Source organism: Ostrea edulis, chromosome 6, assembly GCF_947568905.1.
Source record: "Ostrea edulis chromosome 6, xbOstEdul1.1, whole genome shotgun sequence".
Taxonomy (NCBI): Eukaryota; Metazoa; Mollusca; class Bivalvia; order Ostreida; family Ostreidae; genus Ostrea; species Ostrea edulis.
The window spans coordinates 67592028-67604716 of NC_079169.1; the positions used below are offsets into that span (position 1 = coordinate 67592028).

Sequence of the window (12689 nt, forward strand, 5' to 3'; positions counted from 1 at the left end):
TGCCCCCGAGGGCCCTTGATTGGTGAATAAACTATATTATTATTATTATTATTATAACGAGTCAGTGTCCTGTTATATATTGTTTCGTATACAAGATATCTTAAAAAGTTTATGAGATATCTTATATTCATAAGATATTTTATGAGATATCTTATCAACTGTAAATTATATGAGATATCTTCTAAAATATATGAGATATCTTATAAACTTTCTTTTATAAGGTATTCTATAAAATTTATGATCTTTTATCAAAGTTACGAAATATCATAAAAAATTCATTTATGAGATGTCTTATAAAATATATAAGATATCTTACATGTTTTAAATAAGATATCTTATCAAAATGAATTTATAAGACTAAATTATATAAGATATCTTTATAAAGAAATAAATATAAATATGTCGTGCCATACCATCCACAAAAAAATCATCTATACGTAAGAGAGGTTATAATCGATGACCGAAGTTCTTTGTTTATGTCATACATGACTGTATTCTTGATGGAGGATATCAATCCCTTAAAAGAAAGTTTCTTCCTGATGCATATATAATGTTTTCTTCGAACAGCTATATATTTTTATTTTGTCTGAATCTATATATGATCCCAGTATGAATTCTACATTACTATGGATATTTCTAAATGAAAAATTAGCGAAATCATTCAATAAACTTTGGAATTATTCACATTCTCAAAGAATTCCGGTTCCAGCTAATTTTACCGAAATGTTCAATAGTTTTCACAACAATTTCTGGATTTTTTTCTTCTTTTTTTTTTTTTTTTTTTTTTTTTTTGCATTTAATAAAGAACTTATTTTTGAGTAACACATGGTGTGTGTATTGTTCGCAGAAAAGTGATCGCTATTCTTTTTTCATACCTGTTTTCGTAAAGCAGTTATTAGTCCATTAAATCATTTATTCCATATCTGAAATTGAAAATTATGAAATTAATGTCCACAATGAAACTGTCTTCATTCAAAACCTCATTCCCTAAGGGGCGAGATCAAACGACTGACCAATGTCGGATAAGAATCTAAATTCAAAAAGTTAGTTAAGGAGGTATGCTACACCAGAGAAATTTGATGTAGATGAAAAGTGGAGGATATGTACAACAATATTTTGAAGTTGAAAATTTTCAAATTTACTTTATTTTGTCAAAAAATACAGTTTTAGTAGAAGGTAATCTGAAAAAAATTTAAAATCCCTGCTGGACTCGAACCTGCGACCTACAGTTCAGCAGTTGGTATTCAAACCTACTGAGCTACTCGGCTAGGTATTTTAATGGAAAAGGAAAAGACAAATATTGCTGATATCGATTTTTTCATCCATGTTTTTAAAGGAAGTCAGCCATTATGACGATGTAGAGTACTACCTTAATATGTCTTACGGCGTGACCGTGTTTGAGGGCAAAGCAAATGTAATGGCATTAGCATCTATATTCAAAACATGCAGGACAAAAAAAAAAAACAACAACCCGAAGTTAACACGAGGACAGAGCTTTATCAAAGCATCCTAACTTTGAACATTTGATCCGCCTATATATTGAACGCGGGAAATATAACGCAATTGATGTAAACAGTGCATTGTGACGTCATATTCAGCTTTACAAATATAGGAGACATGGCACAAGCTTGCGTTAATCGATGAGTGATTATATATGATTAAAAAATAAGATTTACTTGCTTTTACGGATTTTATGTAACATCTCAGAACGACGTGAACTAGAATAGACGAGATTCAAAATGGAGAAATACATGTCCACGTGTTAATATTCGAATTGACGCCATTGGGACCAAAACTTTCAAGTTCCATGGGCATGATTTAAATTGTTATTAGTTTTCTATATTTTCGTTTTAAACACACACACATATATATATAGGGAGAGGTTCGCTCTCACGGCCCTTCGGACCGTGAGAGGGTTTCGCCCTCTAATAACTGACCATTTTGGCCCCACCCTGATACCAAAACCCCTACCCCTGGGATCATCAAATTTACAATTTTGGTAAAGGACTATCTGTTCTTTCTAAATATCCATTTAGTTTCAATAGCACTACAGAAGATGTTACTTAAGTGTTTTACACACAAACACTACATAATATAACAAGTCTGGCCCCGACCTGGGGTCAGAACCCCTACCATGGGAATCATGAAATTTACAATTTTAGTAGAGGCTTTCCTGCTTCCCATCACCATGCATTTAGTTTTTCTTACATGTGTGCGGTTTTTGAGAAGATTTTTGAAAATTGGTCAGTCCAGTATTTTATTTTTACAACCAACCAGTGGATTCCCCCTTAGGGTAGGTACCCCACAATCGGTTCCGTTCCGTTTCGCAAAGTACCAATAGCCTAACTTTAGTGTGCGTTTAGTGGTAGTTTTTTTTTATCATTAAAGTACGGTTATACCATTTTCAGCAGTCTCATCATATAAAACTTTTTTCATTTGTCCTGAGGAAGGGACAGGTTGTCCTGTAACTGATATACGAAAATCTAAGTGTTCGTGTCGTTGGTAATTTTAGTGCTTTATACGGGTACCTCTAAAGTGCGAAACGAAATCTACCGAAACGAAACCCACTTAAACGAAACGAACTCTGCCGAAACGGAGCGAAACCTACCGAAACGAAACAGATTGTATAACCCAACTCTCTTAATTATAATAATTAAAAATGGTACATGTATCTTAGGCCCCTGTCAAAGTTACCACATGCTGTGTGTGTGTGTGTGTATATATATATATATATATATATATATATATATAATTCGCCTCCCCTTTGATGTAGGCTTTCCGGTTGACTGATACAAAGTTTTGAAAGTTGGAAGGGGGGTGAGTAAGCACAAAGTACATATCCGAAGTGGATTAAATACCATGTGCAATTAGTTTCGGATCCATAAATTTCAGAACGGAGGGTTACAGTCTCACAGGTCAGAAGTCTGGGGAAACACACTGCACGAGGGGTGGGATCGCCGGCGTTGGATCCACCTTTGGGCATAAATACATGTTTCAGTATTTACATATTAAAACAACAATTCATCATCTAAATACACGTTCATACTCTCTTTGTGAATTCATATATCTATAGTTACCATAGGAACAATCAGCAATAGTTACCACAGGAACAATCAGCGATAGTTACCACAGGAACAATCAGCAATAGTTACCACAGGAACAATCAGCAATAGTTACCACAGGAACAATCAGCGATAGTCACCACAGGAACAATCAGTGATAGTCACTACAGGAACAATCAGCGATAGTCACCACAGGAACAATCAGCAATAGTTACCACAGGAACAATCAGTAATAGTCACCACAGGAACAATCAGCAATAGTTACCACAGGAACAATCAGCAATAGTCACCACAGTGATAGTTACCACAGGAACAATCAGCAATAGTTACCACAGGAACAATCAGTGCTAGTTACCACAGGAACAATCAGTGATAGTCACCACAGTGATAGTTACCACAGGAACAATCAGCAATAGTTACCACAGGAACAATCAGTGCTAGTTACCACAGGAACAATCAGCAATAGTCACCACAGTGATAGTTACCACAGGAACAATCAGCAATAGTTACCACGGGAACAATTGGTTATAATTACCACATGAACAATCAGCAATAGTTACCACAGGAACAATCACCAATAGTCACCACAGCAATAGTCACCACAGGAACAATCAGTGTTAGTTACCACAGGAACAATCAGCAATAGTTACCACAGGAACAATCAGTGATAGTCACCACAGGAACAATCAGCAATAGTTACCACAGGAACAATCAGTGATAGTCACCACAGGAACAATCAGTGATAGTCACCACAGGAACAATCAGCAATAGTTACCACAGGAACAATCAGTGATAGTTACCACAGGAACAATCAGTGTTAGTTACCACAGGAACAATCAGCAATAGTCACCACAGTGATAGTCACCACAGGAACAATCAGCAATAGTTACCACAGGAAGAATCAGTGATAGTCACCACAGGAACAATCAGTGATAGTCACCACAGGAACAATCAGCAATAGTCACCACAGGAACAATCAGCAATAGTTACCACAGGAACAATCAGCAATAGTTACCACAGGAACAATCAGCAATAGTCACCACAGGAACAATCAGCAATAGTTACCACAGGAACAATCAGCGATAGTCACCACAGGAACAATCAGTGATAGTCACCACAGGAACAATCAGCGATAGTCACCACAGGAACAATCCGCAATAGTCACTACAGGAACAATCGGTGATAGTTACCACAGTGATAGTTACCACAGGAACAATCGGTGATAGTCACCACAGGAACAATCAGCAATAGTTACCACAGGAACTATCAGTGTTAGTTACCACAGGAACAATCAGCAATAGTTACCACAGGAACAATCAGTGCATTTTGAATGCATTTGTTTTGTTAATTACTTTGATAAAAAAAGAGAAGAATTAGATGCACCCTAATACTGCCATTAAATGTCAAAGAAATACATTATATGTCCTTGTAAAACGGCAAAAAGGATGAAATTAACACAGGGTGAAAACACCCAGCAACACAATATTCTGACTTACTGTTGATACTAGAAAAGAATATTTTAAAAGATCTATTCAGGAGAACTTGAGGCTTTTATTGTTGGCCCCAGTGGTCATAGTTTCAGTGAACTGCAACATTTCATTAATATTTCTTGTGAAACATTTTGTGAGGTCCCTACTATGTCAATTAGAACAACATTCAAACAAAATCTACATATACATGTACAATGATTACTTAAATACATATCAATAATGTAAGACACCCAAGACTGAGTAAAATTTACTCTGATCCAACCCTATTTCTCTACAGAATTATGTATGGAGGCAAATATGTTAAAAATATCCATGTTGCTTTAAAGGAATAAAAAATTCAAAATGAGGTAAAGTTGCAGAAAAAACGTACAGTGGACCAACTTTAATGGATCAGAAAACTGGCTTTAACTGCTTAGATAATACTTCCAGGAATCCAATGTACACAAATGTAGCTACACATCCCAAGCCAAATAAAATTAATGTATGACATTTATATATACTGAAATAAACATACCAAATAACAATATCACAATAATATCAATGAAAGACTTATACATATAAAGGTCACATCAAAGTTCACTCTTTCCCTTGGAGAATAACCCCACAGGGCAGGACACTCCCGTACCCCCTAGTCCACAATAACCATTGGGATTTTTGTGTAGATACTGTTGGTGGTAATCTTCAGCATAATAAAATTCGGGTGCAGGGAGTATTTCTGTGGTGATTTTCCCCAATCCTTTCTCATTCAATTTCCCCTGGTACACATCTCTGGAGGCCTCTGCCAGCCTTTTCTGCTCCTCGTCGTAGTAGTAAATCCCTGATCTGTATTGTGTTCCCACGTCGTTTCCTTGACGCATTCCTTGTGTTGGGTTATGGTTTTCCCAAAAGACCTGTTCAAATAAAAACACTAACATAAAAAATTCTGTACTTATGATCTTTACAAATTAAATTTTTTTATTTAATGAAACTTGAAAGAGAGAGAAAGAAAGAGAGAAAACCATATTTGTGACAAAATGATCAAGGGGCTGCAGGCCATACACTCATACTAACAATTTTGATCATATAGTGACCTTGACTTTTGATCTTGTGACCTTTAAAATTCATCAGCAATTTCTCTGACCACAATTTACTTACAAACTGATAATATATACTTCAGAAGTTTGAAGCATAATCATTAGGTAATTATGAAAGTGTATCACAAAATAATGCTAATGAACAGACAAATAAATGGATGAAGCACTTACTATAATTACACATCAAAGATGTGTAGCATTGATAAATTTAAATAAATATAACAAAAGAAAAATCACTCTGAAAAATTTAGAAAGAATTGATTTGACAGATTATGTATTTACATGTATTTCTTCATTCACTTATTACACTATAACAAGAATGACCAGGAAACATAAGCAATCAGCTATGATGTAACTTTAAACCCCAGCAGAATTTGCATCTTGTTCCAGTCAAAAAACCAGAAAAATCAGGTGGAAAAAAAATTAAGAAAAAACCCACTAACCTTTAGAATATCAGCATAAGAAATATCAGTTGTGTTGTACACAACTCGTACAACTTCGTTGTGTCCTGTGGATCCAGTGCACACTTCTTTATAAGAGGGATTAGGGGTGAACCCTGCCGCATACCCTACCTTGATTATAAATACAAATAGCCACAATGCATTCATTAGATTTCTAACTACCTGGATTAGTGAAGGAAAAATGAAAGAGTTATATCATTAAACTGAAATAAAACCAAGGAAAAATAATATCATCAAATTCAGTGTCAAAATAAAAATAATATCATCAAATTCAGTGTCAAAATAGAAATAATATCATCAAATTCAGTGTCAAAATAAAAATAATGTCATCAAATTCAGTGTCAAAATAAAAATAATATCCTCAAATTCAGTGTCAAAATAAAAATAATATCATCAAATTCAGTGTCAAAATAAAAATAAAATCATCAAATTCAGTGTCAAAATAAAAATAAAATCATCAAATTCAGTGTCAAAATAAAAATAATATCATCAAATTCAGTGTCAAAGTAGATACCTGTGTCGAAAATACTCCATTTGTTTTCCAAAATTTTCTCTCTGCACCCCAGAAACAGCCCATCCCTTAATGACAGCAACATAGATTTACCATAAGTATACAGTGCAATTAAAACAAATTAGAATAATAAACAATAAAAATCAGCCAATTCACAATCATGATAGATTTCTTAAGTTGCCACATTTCGTCTGTTTAAGTAATATTGAAAAATAATTCAAATAAATATATTACTACAATACCTTGATGCAAAGAGTTGGGTCATGACAAGCATGGATCATCAGATTAAACGATGATCTGCACCTATAAACGAGACGTCATCCAACTCTTTGGATAAAGTTACTGTAGTAATGATGAATTTATCATACATCTCATGTATTCCAAATTATTAAAAACTGTGATATTTATTTTTGTGTACGAAGTTAAATGTTTGTGATGCAGTCTATCATTTTCTACAAAAAACATGTGACGATATATATTACTACTACAGTAACTTGATCCGAAGAGTCGGATCACACCGAGTTGACAGGTGCGGATCATCAGAAGATCACATGAGACGTGAAGCGTCAAGTTTGATCTGATATGATCCGTGCCTGTCAACGACACGTGGTCCAACTCTTCAAATCAAGTTACTGCAGTAATGATAAATTTATTATATACCCCTTACACATTTTAAATCCACATCTATAAGATAATAAATGTAATCCAAATTATCAAAAACACAGATATACAGTGAAATTATATTTTGCGTACGTAGTTTTGTTTGTGACGCGGTTAATATTTTCCACAAAAAACGTTGCGTCTATGCATTGTGACGTCATCAGTTTCAGAGGATACTGATACAGAATCAGAAAACCACATTGTGGTGATCCGCAAAACCGGATCAAACTCTGTGAAGTCCACGGTATCAAAAACAAAACATTGATGGGTATATAATAAATTGTGATGTCATCAGTTTCAGGGAGACATGATATAAACAAAGATCACCACAGCGTGGTAATCCGGAAAGTCGGATCCCACTCTGTAAATTATACAGTATCCAGACACAGATTATGGATGGGTATATAATAAAAACATAATTCAAATAATCCATCATGATTATACACTACTTACCGAACATAGCCATCTTGGTGTTTTCTGGGAAGGGTGGGACAGAAGGGTTACCATTTACAGCGTGCTTGTTGGCAACAACGATTTTATCCTCTCTCCCTTTGATAAAAGATTAAAAGACCTAAAGGTACAACTTTATTTGTAAATCATCCTACATATAAATCATTACATTTACATTCACTCCGTTCTCCCCTTATCATTTTTACCGACTGAAAACCCGAGGGTTGATACCTCGATCACTAACTTTCTACAACTTTTGACATTAAGGCTAATCACTGAGTATTAATATAATATAGTTCACCTAATCTATGTGTAGGAATACATTTGACTAACTGAACTTGCAATCAGGGGATTTCCACATCAATAAAAATAGATCATGTTCTGAATTTTTATGTGGTACATGTACGTGGATTAATAAATACACATGATTATGTCATATAGACTGATGCAAAATAAGTCTTCATTTTTTTCTAACAAATATGTTGATATTGATACAATATATGACCAATAAGCCTTATATTTGGATGTCTGCTTTGATGTCTCAAATTAAAAGCAATGGCTGATGAAAACAAGAATGTTAAGGACTATGGTAATAAGTTTAGTTAAATTATCCTTCATATCAATTGTTATTATAGGATTAAACTTGTTTGATTCTTATAATTCCAATTCATTCCCTGTATTATTAACTTCAATAATTTGAATGGTTTCCCCACACTATGTTATTTGTTTTCAGGCACGAATGTATATATAGCATTTTTGGAATTTATTGATGGGTAAATTCTCGTTTAGATTTATTTTTGTCCATGCAATCAAAACAATTGTAATAAATAACATTGGAATTATAGATCTAAAGGTACAAGTTTAATACTTGGTATAAGTTTATATCAATTACCCTCTGTATCAACCATTAAAAGATCTGCAGGTGTAAGTCTAAATAATACTTGAATACTATTAATAGAATCATTCAATAATATGGGACTGGGAAATTACAAAAAGGAGTCAGACAAGACTCATAGTCTAGGATGGCGCGTTCTACAGGCAGAAATTTACCGGTAAATTATTAATGATTTTCCGTCTTAAAAGTTGATTAAGGGACAGAAAATTACCTTAACTGTATAAATGTAAAATATACATTTTGTGTACATTTGATTTTTATATAAAAGAAGATATTCCATGAGTACAGTGTACCCTTTAAGGAACTACCTTTCAAGGCATCCTGTGGAGTAGGCATCGTTGTTTTGGACATTGTGTCACCCATAGAGAAAAACGAAGCTGATGGATGAAGTCTGGGCAAGATGTTGAATAACAGTAATACACGGGTGTTTCTCTGTAATAACCTGTAAAATCATCAACAGTGACATGACAGAGAGACATGATTAACATAGTGAAATAAAAAAAATCTGAAGGAGAGATTTTGTGGGGACAAAATTGATTATGTTGTGTTTTCACTAAATGCGATAGGCTTTATAACTTTTCAATAAAGTGAAACATCTTGTGCATGTATTTTATTTAATCCCCGAGACTTGATGAGAATGTAATGTCTATCTCATAGGTCTCTGACAATTTACACAGAGATGAATTAAAATGAGGCTGAACATGTGAACATAACTAAACAATATATAGATATCTCAGACTACATTCATAGGAAATCAATTCTACAAGTAAATTCTGAATTCTTTTGCAATGCATGTTAAACTTTCATGATTTTTTTAAAAAAAATGCCAACAATGGAAATGACATATTGGAATATGCAAACAGGAAAAATGAATGTTCATAGACTTGACAACCTCCATCATGTAAACATTTCAATGAACACATATGATGTTATAGCGAGCGAAGCTCGAGTCGCAAAGCGATGCGACGAGCTCGCTCCAATGATTACACATATAAGTCACGTGGTTTGCTCTTCATCAGCTGAAAAATGATGAGTATTACCCATAATATTTCTGCAAAAATGTCGCCGTCACTGCGGTATACTTCATGAACAACCCGGTAATTAAAATAATTAGATTGTTTGGAATGTACCATAAATGTTTTTAAATTCTAGACAAGCTTTCTCATAGCTTCGTAGGATTTATTTTTGCTTGTATCAGTAGACTGACTGTATATTGTTTGTTACAGTATCAGTAGACTAATTGTAGATTATTTGTTACAGTTTTTGCTTGGTTTAAAAGACGAAAAAAAATCCAACCCATTGCAGCCAATATGACGTCACAATGTAACTGTTTACATCCACCGCATTATATTTCCTGTGTTAAATGAAGAGGCAGATAAAATGCCTACAAGTCGTTTTGGGAGATGTTAATGGGCTTCGCTAGTCTTAACAGTCATGCCGTACAACATATCAGTAGAAAACTTAACTGAGACACCTTTAATGACCTACTGCCTACCGGTATTGAAAGACAATGAAAACTGCAAAAGTGAATTGGGTATATATTTTTAGGCAGTACTTGTGGGTAGTTTCTAGTATGCCAGTCTCTACTTCATGTGACAAAGGTTAAGGTTAGGGGAATACATGTTGGTGTCATACTCATGGGGACCAGTGTACTGTGCCTGGCATAAAAAAAAATTTGTTTTGATGTTCTACATCAAAAGATCATCAACAGATTATAGTACATAAACTATCAAAAATATTGAACATTCACCATGGTTGAGAAGAATTTCTTTAAAAAATGAATATTAACCAGTGAACAGACGAGAGAGAGAGAGAGAGAGAGAGAGAGAGAGAGAGAGAGAGAGAGAGAGAGAGACTGAGACTGATCAGTTACCGAGTTAGCTGCTTTAAAAAATATCGAAATTTAGATCATATCATACCCCTGCATTATTTTAAGTAGGGCACAGACTGGCTTTTTTTTACCTTGTTAACAAACAACAATAGTATCATCATGATTATTGTCAAGTTTACGTACGGTATCTCCTTAAGAAAGTGTTGGATAGACGACTCCAAATAATTTAGTCTACACTATATACTTCCTAACGCGTGACTACCCAGCAGTGTCTATCATGACTTACATTTGAATATAAAAACTTCCCTTTTATAACATCTATTCAATGAATCATCTTCCGACTTATGTCACATACTAGATTTTGCCGTCAAAATGCGAACTTACATAATGTGCCTAACCCAGGAAACAGCCATTGCTCCGTAAAAATGAAAGGATACATAAACAGTCCTCGTATTTCCGGATTGATATAATTATGGCAAGATTCGGCTTGACTGTGATATTTTGACTGACGTCTGCCAAGTCTCTGCGAAAGATAGACTGGAGCTATGTTAAATCAAAATTATTGCTTTTTAACCATTTCATTTTTTTCTGCATGTCTGCATACGTTTATACGCTGCACTTCTTAAGAAAATTAGATGCATGTTACAGTAAAACTATGAATCAGATATGAATTGTTCTAAATCGGTCATCATGTAACCAAACTTACCTAACAGTTTGTGAAAGCATTTTGTTTTTTATCCTCTGTATATAACTGTGAGTTTTCAAGTTGTAGCGATTGTCAAGATGTTTTCATGACTGACAGATGATAATTTCTCATGAACCTAAACCTAAATAGGCCTCTGAAATTTTATCAGTACGGACTAATAACGCACATTTCTGCTGAAAAAAATATTCACAATTGCTCTCTAAATATGAAAGACGCTGTGTGATAATGTACAATCTAGTAAAGTTGCCTGTTTTTGATACGCTACACTTCTAATTAGAAGCACCGAGAACAGCTAAGTTAGATTGACTATTGTACATTTATGTACGTACATGATGCTATGGACCGTTTTTTGCGTAAATCCTGTCCGTTGGATTTCTTCCTATCTTCTATTTTTATCATTTGGAGAGTCCATGACGACTACATCTATATTTGTAGATTGAACGCATGGGATATTCTCCAAAACCAAATTCAGTTATATAAACTCTATAATTCAAACACTTTGGTGAATAGTTTCTTTGATTTTTCCCATTCATCAATAAATTATGTAACGTGTTTCTTCATATTTTTAAATAAGTGGGATATTTCAGTTAATTGCATCCAACAATTAACATAACAGTTATCATAACAATTAACAAAACAACAATTGAAATAACAGCAATTATTATAACAACAATTAACAAAACAATTAACAAAACAAAAATTAACATAACAACAATTATCATAAAAACAACTAACATAACAACAAATTGCATCCAACAATTAACATAAGTTATCATAACAATTAACAAAACAACAATTATCATAACAACAATTAAAATAACAACAATTATCATAACAACAATTAACAAAACAATTAACATAACAATTAACATAACAACAATGATCATAACAACAATTAACATAACAACAATTAAAATAATGACAATTAAAATAACAGCAATTAACATAGCAACAATTATCTTAACAACAATTAAAATAACAACAATTAACTTAACAACAATTAACATAACAATTAACATAACAACAATGAACATAACAATAATTAACATAACAACAATTAACATAACAATTAAAACAATTAACATAACAACAATTAACAAAAGAATCAACATAACAACAATTATCATAACAATTAACATAACAACAATTAACATAACAATTATCATAACAACATTAACATTATAACAATTAACATAACAACAATTAAAATAACAGCAATTAAAATAACAACAATTAACATAACAACAATTAAAACAATTAACATAACAACAATTAACAAAACAATTCACATGACAACAATTATCATAACAATTAACAAAAGAATTAACATAACAACAATTAAAACAATTAACATAACAACAATTAACATAACAACAATTAAAATAACAACAATGGCATTCATTGCGGACAGTAATGACGACGTTATCCCCCCCCCCCCGACTACAGGGGGCGCACGCTCCGATGGGGTGCAACAGTTCACAAAAATGGCGGATAAACCCGGTAATAACTATGGTGTGTGGGATCTCCCGAAGCTAAGAAATGAATTGCGA

The 12689-nt window shown here is 33.4% G+C and overlaps 1 protein-coding gene across 3 annotated transcripts; it reads right to left on the reverse strand.

Moving 5' to 3' along the window:
* Nucleotides 1-4593: 4593 nt before the first annotated feature.
* On the reverse strand, nt 4594-11230 carry LOC125647886 (peptide methionine sulfoxide reductase MsrA-like). 3 transcript variants are annotated; one of them, XM_048874718.2, is made up of 6 exons: nt 11140-11230; nt 8911-9044; nt 7711-7806; nt 6601-6665; nt 6069-6197; nt 4594-5442 (listed from the first exon to the last, which is right to left on the reverse strand). In XM_048874718.2, exons 1-6 carry the CDS (start codon nt 11157-11159, stop codon nt 5122-5124), a joined length of 765 nt encoding a protein of 254 aa, XP_048730675.1. In that variant the 5' UTR covers nt 11160-11230; the 3' UTR covers nt 4594-5121. The 3 variants fall into 3 exon arrangements, with proteins under 3 accessions (XP_048730675.1, XP_048730674.1, XP_048730676.1); XM_048874717.2 differs by lacking the exon at nt 11140-11230 and adding an exon at nt 10818-10918; XM_048874719.2 differs by lacking the exon at nt 11140-11230 and adding an exon at nt 10720-10847.
* Between the last annotated feature and the right edge of the window lie 1459 nt (nt 11231-12689).